Here is a 19,058-nt window from a genome sequence, read left to right as displayed (position 1 = left end):
GAATATTCATCGAAAAACACGTCATATAATTGGTATACAAAGTTTATTTAATAAAAATTAAAAAATATGGTGGGATAGTATACCTGATTCTTAAGATTATTAACGAAAAAAAATGTAGAATGAAAAAATCTCACATCAAACAAAATATAAATATGATTAACAAAATTTTAGTCTTTTGTCTTTAATAAGTCTTTAATTTAATATTGTTAGAAATATTGGGAGTCATGAAAGATTTTAATAGACTATATTTATACTAAGACAAAATAATCATAATATTTAATAAAATGTTTTGTCATAAAAAGTAACTTAATTGGGTTAAGTCTAGTTACGTATTATTTTAATAAAAAATATGTAATTACTTACCTATGTTGTCAATTTAAAATGTAGGTACTTATATCTATTTTATTAAAATATAATAGTGTTATTTAACATCTAGGTAATATAAATTACTCACGTATATGAATTAGTAAAAGTAAAGAAAAATATTTCCTGCAATGTAATCTACAATTTTAAAAGTCAATAGCTAGAGTGGCAATTCGGAAAAAATGCAAAAAATTTAAATGTTATCGGAACATTGCTCAAAAAATATTTTTTTGTCTAATAACTAACGGTGAAAATTAATTCAAATAGGTATGTAGTTACATAAATAGAAAAAAATATACCTATATTTCTAAACCGTAACTACACTTTTATAGAATTACTTACAATACAAATTAAATTTTTTCCCTACTGAAGATTAGCATTACAATGCCCTAGCTTAGTATGTAAGCCATCGCTCATGTTGCTTAATTAATTTACCGATTTCTTCCAAAATTCGAGGTAACTATAACATTTTATTGGATTGGATTTGATTTGATTTTTAACACATGAGCATTGTCCTTTACGTAACAAAAACTTTCAAATTATGTCTATTCGGTAACTATCTGGTATTAATTAATTTCCGTTTCTTCCGTCCACTGCCTCGCTCGCGCCTGATCCTGCACAGGTGGCGCCGGCGGCGGCGGCGGGGGGTCGTAACTCGCATCGTAGGGAATCCCCACATCATCCATCACCCTTACAGGATCTGCCAGCTCAGGTTCTGGGCTGTCCTCTGGAATATCCTTCTTGTAAGGGAGACTGTCTTCATCAGAGTTTATTCGCATTGATTCGTCCGGATCGATTTGTCTGAAATCAATGAATCGGTATTATGTTCTTGTACGTATTTCCTTACCACGAATCCCACGGCATGGAGTTATTAGTAACGTGGAGGATTGGTCACCTTGTTATTGCTAACACTGCGTCTGATGAACTTTTTTCGTGGAGTGGATTGTAGATTTTTTTTCTGCAAGGGTTTTCCAGCATCACATCTATATCAAAAATCTTCTGTTCGCCATACATTTCTTTGGATGCCTCTATATATATATATATATATATATATATATAGTCTCTATAAGAAACGGTTGTGGTCTGTGGTCTACATATTAGGTCTACTCACTTGACAGTCATCAGCTCGTCAAATTCCTTCTCCTCAGCTTTCTTCCGCTTGAGGATCCTCCAGCCGACGCAGATGAGGAAGACAACGATCGGGACCATCACCGCGCTGATGATGCCCCATGTGGCCCCCAGGGTCCGAGCGGAGTACTCCTGCTTGCCTGTATGTGGTCTATGGTTAGTTATCAAGGAAATTTAAAACATTTACTTTATTTTAACTTCAATAAATATTTTTCTTTAGCGATAAAATAATATTCTGTTATGCCAGTTCTTCCTGAATGTTCTGCATTTAGAGACTAAGTACTTGGTCATTATGTACTCATATGTACTCATACATAAGAACATTAGTAGAAAAATGTGATTGTTTAGTTTTAAAAATAAATTCAATATCCAAAAATTCAGCTTTAATGAAGTAACTAGGTAGTTTGGTAACTAAGGTTTGCGTAATTTATTATTTGAACATTCGCAAGTTACGCTTTGACCTAAATGTACTATCGGTAATCATTTAACAAATAAAAAAATCGCTCACCTGTTTGAATGGCCTACATCTTTTGTGTACTCTAGATAAGAAAGCAAGCAATAACCATGGATGATAAGAGAAATAAAAAAAAACGTATCACACGGCAGAGAAAATTTCCATTCCACCAAAATGTGGGCCAGTATTCCTTGCTTTCTTATTAAAATTAGCGAAAAATACATAACGTAGTTATTCTACCAAATAGGAACAGAAATTTCCTCTCCCTGCGATTTTAAAATTCTTAACATAAATTTATTTAAATTAAATTAATTACAATAAACATCATAAATACAAACTACATACAACATTCAACATCAACGGGAAATATAAAATAAATGTTAATTTCGTGTCAATTCTAAAATCTATGGTGCAGTTAATCATTACTAATAAAAAAAAAAAAGATTTCGGCATTTGCCCTGTACTCCTTTTGTCAAATTGTCATCACAAGGGCAGTGTAAGTATACTTCCTACAGTCTAGTCCAGTCTGTTGTAAAAAAATCTAGAATTCTAATAACGGAGATTCCTAGACGCTACGTTTCCTTACATCAATCTGCATAATATTAAATTGATGCCTTTTGTATAATACTTTTAGTCAAAGATATCATTTCAAAACAAGTTAAATATATCTAAGAGCGTCCTTGAAATCCGACGGTATATCATAATACTTATCTAATCTCAAATACTTTTTAGGTGGTTTCATAAATCAACGAATGGAAATACTTTTATACCATCGTGGATTTGCTACTGAATGTTGGCAATTCAGTAGGCGGTGGGTCGATTAGGGTTTCCATTGATCTTTGACCTCGAGGTATCGTAAATTTCTTTTTGGAGTCAGCAGGAGCACTCTTTGGTGGATCAGGGAGGCCAGGGCTGTTGTAGGTGCTTCTCGGACTAATGTCAGAAATCGGGCTGAGCGGAGGAGAATAAATTTCGGAATAGGTGGGAGAATGAGCCGAGGGCACTGGACTATACTGCCCATCATATTTAGAAACATACGGATCCTCTGACCCCTTGGTTGAATAACCAGAATCACTCGGTGGCAAGGCTCTACGGCCGGTCTGACGAGGTTTGCTTATATATTCAATGTCCTTAGCGGGACGGGTCAGGGTTGAGCCCTGGTTAGACTCTGTATCAGAAGGTGTGGTTAGAGACAAAAGATCTTCCTCAGACAAATCAAAAGGTTTTTCAGGAAATTCTGAGTTAGGAGCATTCCGTAAAGGTTCCTTGGTTCTGTAAGTTTTGTCGTAAGCTCTTCGTTTTTTCCCCAATGAAGACTTTCCAGAGTCGCTCCTATTGGAATCTGTATAGCCCAGCCCTGAACTGTCACCGTCTTGAGGGTCCACAGGGGGAGCCGGGGCGGATCTAGATATGGCTAGCTGAGGTTTGGGAGTAGTATCGGTGGGAGTGTCAGGTATTTTAGGTTTTATATCTGAAGTACTACGTAGCGTGGACGAGTTCATAGGGTCAGTTATATTTCCCATTGAGGCTGATCTAAGATTAAGTCTAGAAGCTGATTTAGACCGCGGTATATCGCTGATATGGAATCCTTCTTTGCCTTCGGACCTCGGCTTGAACCAGCACCAGAACCAAAGCAGGCAGATCAAGAGTCCTAATGGTAGAATAACTGCGACTATGACGCCCCAAGTTAGGAAAAGTGCACGTTGCGAATATTCTTGATTACCTGGGATTGAAAGTTTAGAATATTATGGGCTTATATAGATACGTATAGAAAATCTATAAGTATATATAATTTATATCTACATGTAACAAATGTGGTGTGGTTTATTATGTTATAATCTAGTTATGGAAATTCCCAGAACAAAACTTTAATACATATAAATAAATATACTATTATTATCAAGAGGTTTGTGAGTTTGATGTTTGAGGTGGGTAATCTCCGAAACTATTGAAACGGTTTTAAAAATTCTTTCACTATTAGAAAGTTACATTAACCAAGATTGCTATAGCGCTCTAGCTTATATTTTATCCCATTATTCCCACGGGGGCAAAGCCCTGAGCAACATCTAGTACATAATAAAGAAATAGAAAATCATACCTAGACCACGTAGCTAAAAAAGCAATGGTAGATAAAGATCCCGAAACTCTCAAAGTTCTTTGTAAAGTATAAAAATAAAAACTCACGTAAGCACTCGGTGTAGCCATAGTCTGGTAGATTCCATCTGCCGTTGTCCTCACAGGTCCGTCTCTTGTCACCGGTCAGAATGAAGTCTTGGTTACATTCGAAGTTGACCTGGACGTAAGTAATGGAGGAAAACATAAATAAGTACTGCGAGTCGAGGAAACTTAGATAAGTAATTTATAGAGGAAATAAAAAATTAATTGTAATTATCAATTCAAGTTTATTTATTATAGACTGAAATTCTGCTTGTTTAAAGTTATGCGTAATTTGTTAGTAAACCTACCAAAGTATTAACATAGCCCAAGAATACAGATTTTTTTTTGGGATTTCTATGTCCTTCTTCCAGTATTTTTTACCTTCTTACTAAGATGTCAAATTTAAAGAAGATTGAGATAGACGCTTAATAACGTGAATAGGTAGCAAACAAAAATCTTTAAGGCTTTAAGTTCGACTTTGACATGTTATTGTAATAAAGTTAAACAAATAAATCTCAATAAATATATATCAATCGAAATAAATCAAATATTAAATTAAACATTATTAGTAAAAATTAAGTACTTAGTAATAGGATAAGAACTATTTATTTTGATATCATTTTCAGTTTAGATTTGGTCGTATAGTGTGAATTAAAGAACACTTACTCTAGTGCCCGGGGTGAAGAAGAAGTTGCTCTTGCGACCGAACCTCGGAGTCTCAAGCACACCACAACTGATCACCCGCCTCGCGTTCTGCTCCTTGATGTTAGTCTATAAATAAAATACAATAGATTTAAAAAAAGTCAAAACTGCAAATTCTTCTACTTATCGTTATATCTAACACTGGTATTAGCAATAACACTCTCACAATCGATAAGTAGAAGAGAGTAGAGGGACACCATAACAAAAAGTTTATGTCACTCTCCAGCTCTTCAACTATATCCACGGAAAAATCCTTATGCTCTGTTTTGTTATGAAAGAAGTACAAAAGATACTGGATATTGATTGTACTGATAAAATCAATATAAAATAGAAAAACTGGAAGGTGACTGAAATTTGTACTGACAGGATTTGAATCAACCTAATTGGACTGACGATTCAGAAAGCCAGAAGAATTTCATATTCGCCGTGGAAATATTGGATTTTTAGGATTTTATTTCTGAATATCCTTACCTGAGAAAAAATTGCGCTCAAATATAAGACAAGAGGTAATCATGACCGCTAGTGACCGACTGGGTATTCATTATGGTCCCATGGAGGACCTTGGTTTATGCATTATAACAGAACAATAGACTAGCGACAACTTATATCCGAGATGCACACGCAATCTTAGTTTATATTAAAAGAAACTACAAATTTGGCATAACACTCTAAATTTTCATGTATTTCAAAATGCGTCAGATTAGACATATCGTTTTTGAAATTAATAACTGACACAGAATTTTTGTTCATAGCGTGAATACCTATGCAATCAAAACGATGTCTGCATACTCAAGATCGGTACTATTATTAATCATCAAGAGCTTGGCTTCTGATAAGTACTTCTTTTGATGAGGCTTTTTGGAAATACTGAAGCTTTGTCAGTACAACAAATTGCAATGTAAACAATGACATAGCGCATCAATTCTTTTTGTTATTTCAGACTTGATGACATCAGTTAAAGGCTTAAATTAAAGGCCGTGAGAAAAATATGACTTACCTACTTATATGGTTAATTGTCGGTCAACTCAGAACTATGAGTCATAAGTGTACGAGTGGGTGCATCATAGTTGCACCTACATTATTATTACTCGACTCAGATTAAGTTAGCTGTACCCGGCCTCCGCCTTTTTCGAGTTTCAGAATGAAAATCTTTTTCTATTTCAAGCTTCTTTGCCAATTCATCAAAAATCCACGTCCAATTATAATATTATTGAAATATTGCACAAAAACGATAACTTACAATTGAAGACAAATAATTCTTCGTGAATTCGGCCATATCCCTATTGAGTGTCATTCCGTAGTCGTATCGGCACTGGTATGAATCTTGACATAACTCCAATGCTCTATTGACGTCGTGCGAGCGATTGACTGGCAAGAAGTCGGTAGGTTCTCGAATGTAGTTCGGTATAAATTGGTTGTCGTTGTAATAAGCTGCTGATCGACCATATTCTCGTGTGAATAGCGCCACACCTATGTCCTTTTGCTCTCGATCTGTTAGTTGCCCTGTAATTAAAACCATAATTGCATGTACGGAAGGTATCTATTGTTACGACCCATTTAGCATGCAATCGAGTAATTTTCTGTATGCTGTGCCGAAGAGGAATGTTTCTAAAGATAGAACAAGGAAGATGTTGTCGTAATGAAAGTTTGTTGAAGGAGTCTCATACCTACGTACCTATATTATGCCAGACCTAGATGAAAAAATCCAATGAAAAAATTTGAAAAAAATGGGTATAATTTACCAAGAATGAGAACTTTTAGAATCTAAATAGAATTCTTGATCTTCATGATCTTCAACCATTTTTTTTATGAATGGACAATACTAATCATGAGTTATGTGATTGGATTATTGTTTTAACGTCTTCTTATCCCTTCAGGTTGCCTAACCTGAAGGAGGGTCAGGAGGCTTCCTGAGGTAATTCTTAAGGTACATTGTAACATGATGTATGTACTTATGTACTAGGTATGTACTTACAATACTGAGCAAAATCCCTATGAGCAGACTGGAAGTTATTGAGGTCGACGGCGGCCTTCGTGCCATCAGGTCTCGTGAAGTCATCGTTCATGTCCAGCGACCAGTTTCCGAACAGACCACGAGTTTGATTCTGAAATTAGGATGTCGTTTTATCAAATGCGTCTGTGAAAGTGCCATGTCAATGGCAGTACTTTTATGTGTTGTTACAACGTCTCAAGATTCGATCGTATATTTGTAAGTTGGTAAGTATGGAAGTAAGTAATTTTATCTAAATGAATCAACCTAGGAAATTACTATTAAATTCCTAAGACAACGTATAATTTTAAGAACGATAATTGTTTTAGCCAGTAGGATCTGGAGCATAGATAAAGGAATAAATGATCAGGAGTTTCCCAGGTTAAATTTGGTCTGTGTTCCCAGTTCAGTTTTGCAACAATAAGTAACACTGCCAGATTTTTTCGTTCATCAGTGAAAGATATACACATTCAATAAAATATCATCTTATGAGTCAGGTTACCATATAATTCCAAGGCAGGTAGACCCTTGCCGACATGAAGCCCTTGTTCTCGACCACCTCCACGCCCGCGCCAGATGAGAACATAATCACGATCTCCGACTGGTTCAGCACATACAAAGGCTGGTACACCGTCACACCTGGGACACGTTACGGACACATTACGTTATAAATAAATAAATAAAATTATTTTATTACAGTTATGCCGGCTACACACTATCTCCAAACTCAGACCTATCCCGATGCGAACGAACGTATATTGCGCAGCGTAGAGCTTTTATTTACTGCAAGGAAAAATCAGCAATGTGTGTTTAGTTACTTCAATAGTTCTTTGATTACCACTCTTATTTGGGTCGTGGAAATCATTTGCGTTTTTACGTTTTATGTTTTCTACCACACGCATATATCGTCTAGCAGCTTTCCATTTTTTCAATAGATGTAACCCTTCTTCTATCTACGCCAACGATTTGAAAATGAAACTAATTTTCTCTCTGAATGACCCACCTGGGAAGTACTGCACTCGAAGCGCTGGCCGGTCGAAGTAGATCCTCTTGTTGTCAGCAAACACGTCCAGTCTGTATCGCCACTGCGCATGCTGTGGTCTCAAGCGGACCTGGTGGAATCACGATAATTACATCATTTTCATTTTAGGCTTCTTTTTCTTTGCGTGTCGATGGCAAAACCGAAAACGCAACATTGACTAATAAATCCGTTTTGGCATAGTCTTTACAGATGGAGTTTGTGTTGTGATGACTATGGGATTCTAATGTAATTTGATTTTATTTAACTGCTATGGTTAGCAAAGCAATGATGAAAATTGTTATTATACGAAAATCTTGTACTGTATTTTTATTTTCATTTGTATTTTTTGTTCATATATATTTCATCATATTTTGGACTTAAATTACTGCACGATTTAGACAAGTAAATAGTAGTAAAGTTATAACAAAGGTATTCAAATATACCTAAACAAGCGTAAAGGCGGATTATCGCAAAAATAATTTCTTCCAGTGAATCTTTGGGTGGAAAGATGATGATGGATATTACCTCAATAGGAACTGAGTTGTTGGAGGCAGCAACCACGGAAGTAATGTGTGTAGCGTTGACAGGACCATAGATGTTCCTGGGAACTTGCTCAAAGCGACCCTGGACGTCCAGTTTCAGTTGTGGATGGTCTACTCTCACCAAGACGTATTCACCTAAGGAAGAAGTTTAGGTTTACTACGCGTCGGCCTTCATTGTCTGCCGCGTCTAGTAGACAGAGCAGACAATCTAGGCGTTCTCTCCCGACGGTCGCTATCAATTTCAAAATTAATTAATATGGAAAGTAGTGAGCGCCCTACCTGCCCAACGTTACACTCTTCATGAATGCCCCACAAATATTCGATATCAAACTATTATTAATCAAGTTGACTATGCTATCGTTTACTACCTAACTACTATGGTTTTATGTTAGCTATTTTATGTTGTTTTAGTCTGAACTCTAAAATTAGAAGACAGCTTTTTTCAAATTTGCCTGATTAAGATTATTGCAGTTTAAATTGACAACAACAATAACCACTCTGAACTTCTCACCTTTTCCGTTGAAAGTGTATTGTAAGTCATCGAATGTGACGATGTGAGGGTCTCCGAAAATACCGGCAACTCCTGGCGACTGGTACGCGACACAATCCTGCGACGGACGACGCTCGAATCTAAAAAAAAGTTGCAGTTGTTGCATGAAAAATATCTAGAAACATATTCCTTGAACATTTGATAGGATAAAATTTATGAATTTGGTGTAAAATAAGTTCCTTTATATCATCCACCGAGCAGAGGGGTGTCACATACAAGTATGACGCGATTCAATGTCGAAGTCCTTGTAGCTCACCGAGAATTGTCGAGGTTTTCACTACGAATATCTTAGTGAAAAGTAAGTTGACTTTTTAAACCTCGATAATTCTCGGTATAACTATAACTAGGCAAGTACCTATTCTAAATAAAAAACATTTTCCCGCTAACTTAACTTTAAAGCATGTTAATTTAGTTGGGAAAATATTCAGCAACGAAAATGTTGTTTAATAATTCTTCATTCACTCATTGAATAATTAATGATGTAAGACCAACCTGAACGTCTCACACCCGACGGCTTGCTCCTCTTGCCACGAACAGCACTGATAGAATGGAATCATGTCGTGGAACCAATTCGACAGCGATGGAACCTGAGAATTATAGTTACAAGAACTTCAGCCAAAACGAAGACATCATTATTATTTTTTAGTTTGCTGTTTTTATCAGTTGTAATTGTTATTTGTTCTGCGATATTACGTCTTATTTAGAGCCCATAAAATGTTATATTCTCAGTCCTCAGTCTCACCATGAAAATTCAGACAGTGTTCATAAGTCTTTCAAATCATTAATAAAATTATTTATTAATATTTCTATTTACAACAATATGTATAACATTGTTTCCCTAATCACTTTTGGATATCAAAGGATTTTTATATCTGTATTTTTTTTCTTTTGATAAGTAGATGTTTACAAAACTCACCTTGTTAGCTTCATTATAGGGAGTGAATCCGAAATCATGTGAACGGTGGGGTCTGGATCCCCACATCTGATCGTAAGACATCATGAGGAAGCCATTCTTATCGTAACAGCACTGCTGTCCTGAACCCTCCGCGCTATAAAGTAGTAAAATTTCATAAGTGTGATGCAGTATATAACCTGTCGTAGATTGTTGTTGCGTTGCAAAATTCTATCAGACTTACATGTTGTTGTTAACTAATTTATTTAAATGAGGAATAGGGAGGAATAACTTCTAGCCAATATTGAGATTCGAATGCATACATACCTTGGTCCACTACTGCGTACACAATGAACACTTCCCCAGTGGTATCTACAAGTCGGGTTTGTGTCTTTGTCACACGCTGGATCTGGCAGGAACCGACCCTTGTCCAACAGCGCATGCTCAAGAGTACAGGGACATATGGGGATTTGTGATGCGAAGTTCTTTAAGAATCTGTCCGTTCTCAGCCAGTTGTTGCACATAGTCTGTGGCCAGCGTCTGCCGTGCAGTCGTTCCCATTGCGGAGCGAAGTACCAGCCGAGGGGAATAGGTCGACTCCAAAGAACCCTGAGAAAAAAAAAAGATTTTATTATTTAGAACAAAAATGAATCAAACGGTAGAGCCAACTCGTCTGCCTTTTAAAATGACGTTTATAATGGTTAAACTATTTCATTTACTAACTACTTATTAACATTGAATTTACTTACGGATTTATATTAACGCCCTGATACTCCTCAGGTGTAGTCAGATTAATTTGAAGGAATCCAAATTGCATGTCATTGTGCATGAGGTTTTCCCTATTTCTGAAGTTCTGTGGATTGATTACATATTCTCCGGTATTAGCCACTCCAGTTTCAATCATATCGATATACTCTAGTTGTGGTCTAATCGTCACTTCTTTGTAGCCCCACAAACTGATTCGAAGTTGGGCATTCTGGTTAGTGGTCAAGTTAGCATGGTTCCATGTAATTTTGATCTCTGCTGGATACTGTGTGTGAATCGCATCGCCGGGGAAAAAGATCTTTTCTGTAGCGGTGGCAGGTGTTTCTGTAAATACATAAATATTAATAATCGATGTAATCAATAGCGGTGTGATAGAAAATAAGTACACAAAATATGAAAAAATTCAGAGCAGAAGAAATCTGAATTTAATACAACAATTAATCAAATAAAAGTAACAGTCCTAAATTAAACTTACCAACAAAGAATTTCCCTTTCCACTTGAAAGGTTCATTGTTGATGGCCACCTCAAACCTAGCGTAACCGTTATGATAGAATCGGGGTTGGACACAGATGGCTCTGTTCACATCGACCACGGCTCCGATGACCGATTCCGTGTCGAAACGACAGGTGATCCTGTCGCTGAGGTCAAAGCAAGGTCCGGTGATGTTGACGATAGTCCCTCCTAACATGTTACCACTCTCAGGGGCAAACATCAGAGGAAGATTTGCGCCATCTGAAAGTTTGTGGATGATGTGAATGGTTTAGGAAGAAATAAATAAAGCGATTATACAAGAAATTTGAAATGATTTAAGGAAATGAAGATTTTTAGTTCGGTTGACAAATCAAAATCCGTATGCAACTAGCAACATTGTAAAACAAAACGAATGATTGCAGAAATATTGATATCTCAACAGCGTATTTAGATCATGCAAGTTTTTATTATATTCTGTGTTTGAAACTTACCAAAATGAATGAAATGATTTAAGGAAATGAAGATTTTTAGTTCGGTTGACAAATCAAAATCCGTATGCAACTAGCAACATTGTAAAACAAAACGAATGATTGCAGAAATATTGATATCTCAACAGCGTATTTAGATCATGCAAGTTTTTATTATATTCTGTGTTTGAAACTTACCAAAATGAATGAAATGATTTAAGGAAATGAAGATTTTTAGTTCGGTTGACAAATCAAAATCCGTATGCAACTAGCAACATTGTAAAACAAAACGAATGATTGCAGAAATATTGATATCTCAACAGCGTATTTAGATCATGCAAGTTTTTATTATATTCTGTGTTTGAAACTTACCAATATCTTTATTACACGTGCCCATCAATATCTTCTCATCAATCCTGAATATATGTCGACCCGGGAATCCGTTAGCCCAACCTCTTCCAGTCAGATCTCGTAACACTGACGCTTGAGAGTAAGGTTTGTATTCGTAACTCTGAGTACCGTTACCAGCGTTGAAACCAATCTAAAAAGTATAATCAACTGTAAGTTGTGTTTGTGTCTATCCATATATTTTATCATGGTCTAGGTCATTATTTGTTTCAGTTATGTGTAATAAATTACAAGACAGTAGTTTATGGAAACTTACGTAAGCAGGAACACCTCCTTCTCCAGTAGTAGTGTCGCCACCAGCTTCTGTGTGTGAACTCCAATTGATCTCCAGATAGTTGAATATCGCATAAGTGAACACTTCGTCCGTAGCCAACACCATTTGGAATGTGTTGGTCTATTGGAAAATAAAAGTAATGTTATATTTTTTAATGTTAAATATCTTGTCCATATTATTCAGATAATCTAAATGGATTTAAAAAATAATAATTATGATATTAGTTAAAATCTTTGAAAAACATATGTATAGTCTTATAAAAGTACAGTTCTGAATCAAATCAAAATTACATATTCGTACATACCACAAAAAGCGAGTTGTCAATGCCTCCAGAGAAGGACATGTTCTTCCAAGTGATGGTAATTGCGTGCTTCGGGAAGAAGGATTCGGAACCTATGACGCCTGTTCTAATGTCCCAGGTCAAACGTTCACGCATCTCAACACCCAGCTGATCCCTTCGCGTCTAAAATACAAGGTTTTAATATATTCAGGATTCATTTCCTCTTATTTTTAGTTAGGCACATGTGAAGTTAAAATTATAAATTGTTATAGGTAGTAAACGATATCATAGATGCAATATCTTCTTTTGATGTCAATTTACGTTCTTCTCCCAGCTTACCTGTAAATCTCTGTCCATCCTGAAATAAATACCCGGGCGTCTTTGATCCGGGTCCTCCGGGCGCATGCTACCAATACGGCACTTGCTGAAGAAGATCCCGATGAAAGACGGATCGTTTACGTTCGGCCAGTCTCGGACAGGGAACGATAGGGGATAGGTGTAGTGATCCGGAGGGTCACTGAAGTATATGTAGCCGTTCATGGAGATCTGAAAGTAGATATTGTCTTCAGTCTTGTTCGTTTTGAATAAATTATCATTTCTTCAGGAATCTGTATGTTTCTGAATAAGGTATTTAAATTTATTACGAACTTACTAGGTAAAATGTTCTTTAAATCATTTTTCTCAAAAGGTATGTAGTTGTACAATATCGATTCCTAGTTGTTCAAATGAGGATTCAATAGTATTTTTAATAAATCTTTTCAAATTCAAATTCAAAATTCTTTATTCAATTTAGGATGATATGTTGACGTCAAAAAATTACTTAAACTAAGTCTACTGCCGGCTTCCAAAGCGCAGGTGAAGAAGAAGCGGCGCAACAAACCGTAGTCTTTTCTCCAAGGACGTCAATTAACAAATATAGGTCTTATACATATATTAAAAATTAGGACGAATTTACAATTATTAAAAATGACATCTTAAATCAATTACATATGTTATGAGGATACTGCACCATGCTTGGGCCAAACATTATTGTCGTTCACATAATCATCAGACTTGTAATATGCCTTTTTACAAAGTACTTCTTTTATATAATTTCTAAATTTTTTGTCCGGCAAATCAAGAATCCATTTAGGCAATTTGTTATAAAAACGGATACAGTTCCCAACAAAAGACGTTCTAACTTTGGCCAACTGATGCCCGGGGACAGACAATTTATCTTTATTACGTAAGGCTCTATCAGTGTAATCACCAACTTTTTTAAATAAGTTTAAATTTTTCCGGACATGCATAATATTCAGTTTCTTACCCGAGTGTAGTTGAATCTGAAACCAAAGAAGGGTAGTTGAAAGTTGAAATTCTTGTGGATCTGCGGCGTGGAGGTGTGGATGTCTCTCTGGTAGTCTCCCAAGTTGTCGGTGCCGCCCTGGTCGTAGAACCAGTACATGAAGTTGGACCGAATCTGCGTGAGCCTAGCGTTCGTGATGACGTACTCATTCCCATTGTTCTGGTAGGTGGTCGCAGGGAGAACCCTGCCGTCGATGTGTGCTGGAATAATTCATTATTTATTTATATAAGTAAAAGAAAGTGCCGGGGTAGTAGAATTAAAGAGTCAACAAATAACCCACAATGAAATAAATTTGTTAAAAATCTGACAATAATTTGTTATCTTAAGTTATATTAAGGAATAAAGTTATTTTTTCTTTATGCGTCTCCTAAAAGTATACATGGACAGAATGTGCTATTGACAGGGAGACCTCGTTCGATACTATAGTATTTTTGTGAAACAAGACACAACCTACGCTAACCCTGTTTGGGATACCAAAAAACATTGAAATAAGCAGATTTTGATGGATTAAAAACCACTGTATTCGATAATTGTCTAGAAAAACAAACGCTGTAAAACTATGATGTGCGTGTGGTCTGAGAGCCCACTTCTTGAAATTCTATTCCAAAATTCATCATTCATTTTAGTAAAAGTACATTACATATTTTATAAATATACTTAGTTACTAAATAGTTGTTTATGCTGGATGAGTATTGTAATCACCACTTAATCCTCATGTGAATATGAATCTAGTTTTAATGTGATCATAATATGCTTGTGACAAACTGTTTAACGTTAAGTATATGACAATTTTTATTCAAAAAGGAATCAAATGACCGTAAAACTATAGCTCGATCCATCAATATCGATGTTGGTTGCTGATAAAACAAACATATGATAAGATATCGGAGGCAACACGGACAGCCAACACGATTCCTAGTAGAGATGATGTCACAAACACAAGCCTTTTGTTATTGAATGACACTACCGAATGATAGATAGATACGAAATTAATCGTTGTAAAGTCGTTAATGATGAGGATTCGAAGTTAGAAATGAAGCATAAATCCACCGCTGCATGATTTGATCTATACTCTCTATTGCACCATTGAAAATAAGCTTGGTAGAGATGAGTGAAAAAGAAATCCGCTTGTCCCCGGACACTATAAAACCACCCGTTCAAATTATCAATTCAATCCAGAAAATGCAAGATGAAACGTTCCCTCTACTACTTATTTAATACTTCTCAGTGAAAGAATCCATGCACATTTCCACACTTGTGATGAATCCAACAGGCTACTTAAAACCTTTGTTTTTCACTTAGTTGATTTCCAAATTTACGAAGGCATAGTTATACCGTTAAGCGTTCTTCGTTCTTGTTGTTTACAATGAAGTCATGGCTATATTTATTAAGGCTCTCTACATTTATTTACTTTTGCTCTGATTTTATCTCTTGGTATTTTCAGAAGAAATAAATAAACATCTGAAGGATTAAAAATATTTTTGCTGTCATCATCTGTAGAAGGTATAGCATTAGTATCATTCATAACTTCGTTATGTTTGTGCAGTACGCACAAACATTATCTTGTACATGTTTACTTTAGATAATGTTATGATTAACACCAGATTCCTTGAACAGGTAGATACAAACTATGACTAATACCACTAGATAGAACTTAACAACTTTATTGCTCAAACTATTAGTACTATTATGTTCACATTAAATCCGTTCAAATAGTACTTAACATAAAAATAAGTAATAACTAAATTTTACTCTTTATTTTTTCACACTACAGGAAATCGTATAATTCATCACAATTATTAGATCATACTATAATATGAAGTTAGGTATGTAATTTATTTTTGTAATTTACACTATCCATTCTTTGTCTTCTTGTTGCTTTGGTTCGACTCTTCTTGCATAAAGATTCACATTATAAGTATATATAGGTTTTAAAAATCTTAAATGCTCATGTAGTTGGTGTATATTTATTACCCTTAACTGCCATCCTCCTTTCAATATAATTAGGTTAATATCATAAACCTGAATTTCAAATTCATGGCGAGCATGGTGCCTGACCTAAAATGAAGTTTCAGTTTTACGATGAAATTATTAATTATAGTCGAGTACTAAAAGAGCGATGGTACGTGTTTATCTTGCGATAAAAGTTACCAAGCCCTTATCTGCAGTTAATTGGTACATTATAGTATAAACCTGCTAAATTTAAAAGTATTATTAGAGTATTCGAATCCTTAAGCTGTTGTCATGAATACCTATATATTAATAGACAAAAATCTTAAAAAATTGTTCATTTTGCAACAGAAACGTTAAGTAGTTTTCGAATTCACTGTAACATCAATATTGACATCAATACTTACTAGTCAATTAATAGTACTATAAAAATCTTAATACGGTCTTTCACGACCTTAAGTATATGCAGTTTCACGCCTGACCTATTGCAATTAGTCGTTTTATAGGCGCTTAGGCGTGGCCCTTATCGTTGATTACTAAATTGTGATACGGCGTCTACTTTATGTACTTTAGCGTACGTAACCCAAATTTTGTGCGGATCAAAATGTGTCCCAATTGAGTTTGAGTTGAGAAGATGTTTGCTCTGTCACTGATAGTGTACTTGTCTCAAAGTTTATGATGTAGTACACCAGTTACAAATGTGATCCAAAAGTTGTGTGCCCAGCTATGCTTGCTTATAGCTTAACTTAACTTTGAATTATAGTCAAGATTTTGACTTTTTCATTTGATTGACATCATAAGCCATTTCTAATAGACCCAATGCAAGAAGCACGTTCTTTATAGATGGATTCATTTCGTCTAGCGGCTTCGCTCCCGTAAGAGTATCGGGATACTACTTACTTACTGGTGAAAGAATATTCGAAATCTGTTGAGTAATTTCGATGACCTACGCATAAACTTACAAACATTTCCTATTGATTATTAGTGTAGAAGTGATAAGAAAAACAAAAATAATTTGACCTAGTCATTATCTATTTACTCAGGAAATTACAATCATTTCATAATATCCTTCTTAGTCTTATTTGAACGACGATGAGTCATTCGCTATGATACACCGATGATTCAAGTTTCTGCATATAATGTGGAATGGTGGACAGTGCGTGCAACTATTTTATCGAAGAAAAAAGTTATCATGTGCAAGTATTTGTTTTTCAGGGGATTGAACTTTAATAAACATGCAGGTGTATTGTACGTATGCTATTCCAATAGTATCCAGTTTTACCTACTTTCAGTAGTAAATTTGTATATTTTAATATATTCATCTATTTATTGTAATTATAAGAATGGAATTTGTGTATGCAAAATATTAATGTAATCTGGTCAATAAAATTTATCAAAAGTTGAAACTCACCGTATTCATTGTTAGTGGTAGCGGTGGATGTTGGGTCTAACAGAAGCTGCCTTTCGCTTTCACCGTTGTTCGCATCAACTGCTCCAGCGATCGGCTCCAAGGCTGCCCCATTTATCGTGTCCTCTAGCAACTGGTACCTCCCACTCCTCACTTCTAAATTAGGAACCAAATCAGGCAACGCATCTACTGGCGGAACAGTTGGTTCACTTTCTGGTAAAATAGCATCTTCTATGGCATCAGGAATTATTTCAGCTGCATCATCTAACTTATTATCTACATCACTCACAGTTCTTATGTTCTCTGTTTCAACAACGTCTTGTCCTTTAACACTAACACTTAAAGTTAGAATAGCCACTAAAACTAACTTAACTTTGAACCCCATTGTTTTGCCTCCTGGTCACATATTCTCTTATCGTTTTTAGCAAGCAACAGGTGCAATAGTATTGTGGGCACCGACTGAAGTGTCAGAACAATGTGTACCAGTTGATATGGTGTTATCTGTTGGAGATATGATAAGATAGTAAATAGGTACCTAGGTGTGCCAAATTCTTTGTCCTAATCCACGTAGCACTGTTTAGGTAGGTTATTTTATTAAAGCTATAAAATGTAGCAATATTTGAACCGTATTAACTAAATCTCGCTTTTAATTTGGAAAGTTTAATTTGTTTTATGTTAGTTAGTTTAATATTTACTTATTTATAGCAAAAGTGCCTCTTCCATTTGATCTTCATTCCTGGTTTTTTCCTCAGAAATAAAGTGTTGGAACCCAGAGTCCGATTTCTACATTTTCTTCTCAACCTCACGCCTTTTTTCCGTTCCTATTGTCAGACTATTGGCATACATATGTTTAACAATACCAAGCCAACCATACTAATATTATTTGATACAAAATAAGTCATTAAATGGTAGCAGATTCTGAATAATACAGATATAGAATTTACTAGACCGATATACTTAGCCTTTAGTTTATCAGCATCGATAGAGATAAGTCATGATTATTTTCATCGACCAGTTCTAGTGTTATCGTGTTCATAGTATGAAATTATAGTACCTATAATGAGTAATTTTGTTTCACATATTTTTCAGTAAACTACTTCCTATCGGGAAGTCTTTAGTGAGTAGTCATACCGGATGTAGATTGACGTTATACGTTCATGAAATATCTTTATGTTTATTAACTTATGGTGTAATAACCATAAGTTCAAATTCATTGTAACTTTTGTTTATAACACCTGTATTCACGTCCATATAGGGCAGGTAACAGGTCAAATTGATGACAATTAGGTACTTTTGTATACATTTATTTGTCTTAGTTCAGAAAGATAACTGGACGAAATTACGGAACCCTAAAATTACACTTATGAGTATCTTTAATTTCAATAATATCTATTAAGTGTTTTCAATGAGTGCAAAACAGTCGCACACGGCTCCATTTACTAGAATTAGTATTATTAATGCAATCATTTCAATGGAAATTATAGACTGTATCCTATTCATTACCGGCTATTTGCAGAATATTATTTGTTTGTTCTAAGACTACGCGGTGATGTATTCTAACTATCCTAAGTAATTCACTATGATGTTAACCGTTCATGATTTTGGTGAATAGTACTTGTTTACCACTCATTAGAAAACGGGTTCGGATACAGAACTATTTGTAACTCTAGCTCTTTGCCACGTTTTCCTTTTTTATTTCAAAAAACAAATGATATCACTAAGTTATCATCCAGTTTTGACTGGTGATAGAGATTTATCAAAAAGATACATTTTAGCCGAGCCTCGATTTTAATGCAACCTAAGTTCAACAAATCATCACACGTCACCTCATTACCATAAACTTCTAATAAGACGTTAGATTCGATTTTGAAGAATTCCTACATAGCATGA

General features: G+C 35.3%; 1 protein-coding gene across 3 annotated transcripts; it reads right to left on the bottom strand.

Moving 5' to 3' along the window:
- Window positions 1-409: 409 nt before the first annotated feature.
- On the bottom strand, window positions 410-17,647 carry mesh. 3 transcript variants are annotated; one of them, XM_053760289.2, is made up of 22 exons: window positions 17,172-17,647; window positions 13,772-14,010; window positions 12,805-13,011; window positions 12,490-12,648; window positions 12,168-12,305; window positions 11,876-12,044; window positions 11,040-11,297; window positions 10,549-10,888; window positions 10,127-10,408; window positions 9,824-9,956; window positions 9,400-9,494; window positions 8,869-8,987; window positions 8,341-8,492; window positions 7,798-7,906; window positions 7,297-7,433; window positions 6,780-6,909; window positions 6,045-6,307; window positions 4,769-4,873; window positions 4,130-4,238; window positions 2,790-3,668; window positions 1,475-1,631; window positions 410-1,164 (listed from the first exon to the last, which is right to left on the bottom strand). In XM_053760289.2, exons 1-22 carry the CDS (start codon window positions 17,551-17,553, stop codon window positions 930-932), a joined length of 4,797 nt encoding a protein of 1,598 aa, XP_053616264.1. In that variant the 5' UTR covers window positions 17,554-17,647; the 3' UTR covers window positions 410-929. The 3 variants fall into 3 exon arrangements, with proteins under 3 accessions (XP_053616264.1, XP_053616263.1, XP_053616262.1); XM_053760288.2 differs by lacking the exon at window positions 2,790-3,668; XM_053760287.2 differs by lacking the exons at window positions 410-1,164; window positions 1,475-1,631 and having other exon boundaries at window positions 2,226-3,668.
- Between the last annotated feature and the right edge of the window lie 1,411 nt (window positions 17,648-19,058).

Source organism: Plodia interpunctella, chromosome 20 (genome assembly GCF_027563975.2).
Source record: "Plodia interpunctella isolate USDA-ARS_2022_Savannah chromosome 20, ilPloInte3.2, whole genome shotgun sequence".
Classification (NCBI taxonomy): domain Eukaryota; kingdom Metazoa; phylum Arthropoda; class Insecta; order Lepidoptera; family Pyralidae; genus Plodia; species Plodia interpunctella.
The sequence above is the reverse complement of the archived record's forward strand: the minus strand, read 5'-3'. Positions and strand labels throughout refer to the sequence as shown.

Bases quoted from the DNA above. Each gene is read 5' to 3' on its own strand.
- mesh (XM_053760289.2), bottom strand. From the start codon at position 17,553: ATGGGGTTCAAAGTTAAGTTAGTTTTAGTGGCTATTCTAACTTTAAGT. The intron at 13,012-13,771 runs GTAAGAAACTGA...ATCTACTTTCAG, and splicing joins TCAGATTCAACTACACTCGG to ATCTCCATGAACGGCTACAT. The intron at 4,874-6,044 runs GTAAGTTATCGT...TTTTATTTATAG, and splicing joins AGAATTATTTGTCTTCAATT to ACTAACATCAAGGAGCAGAA.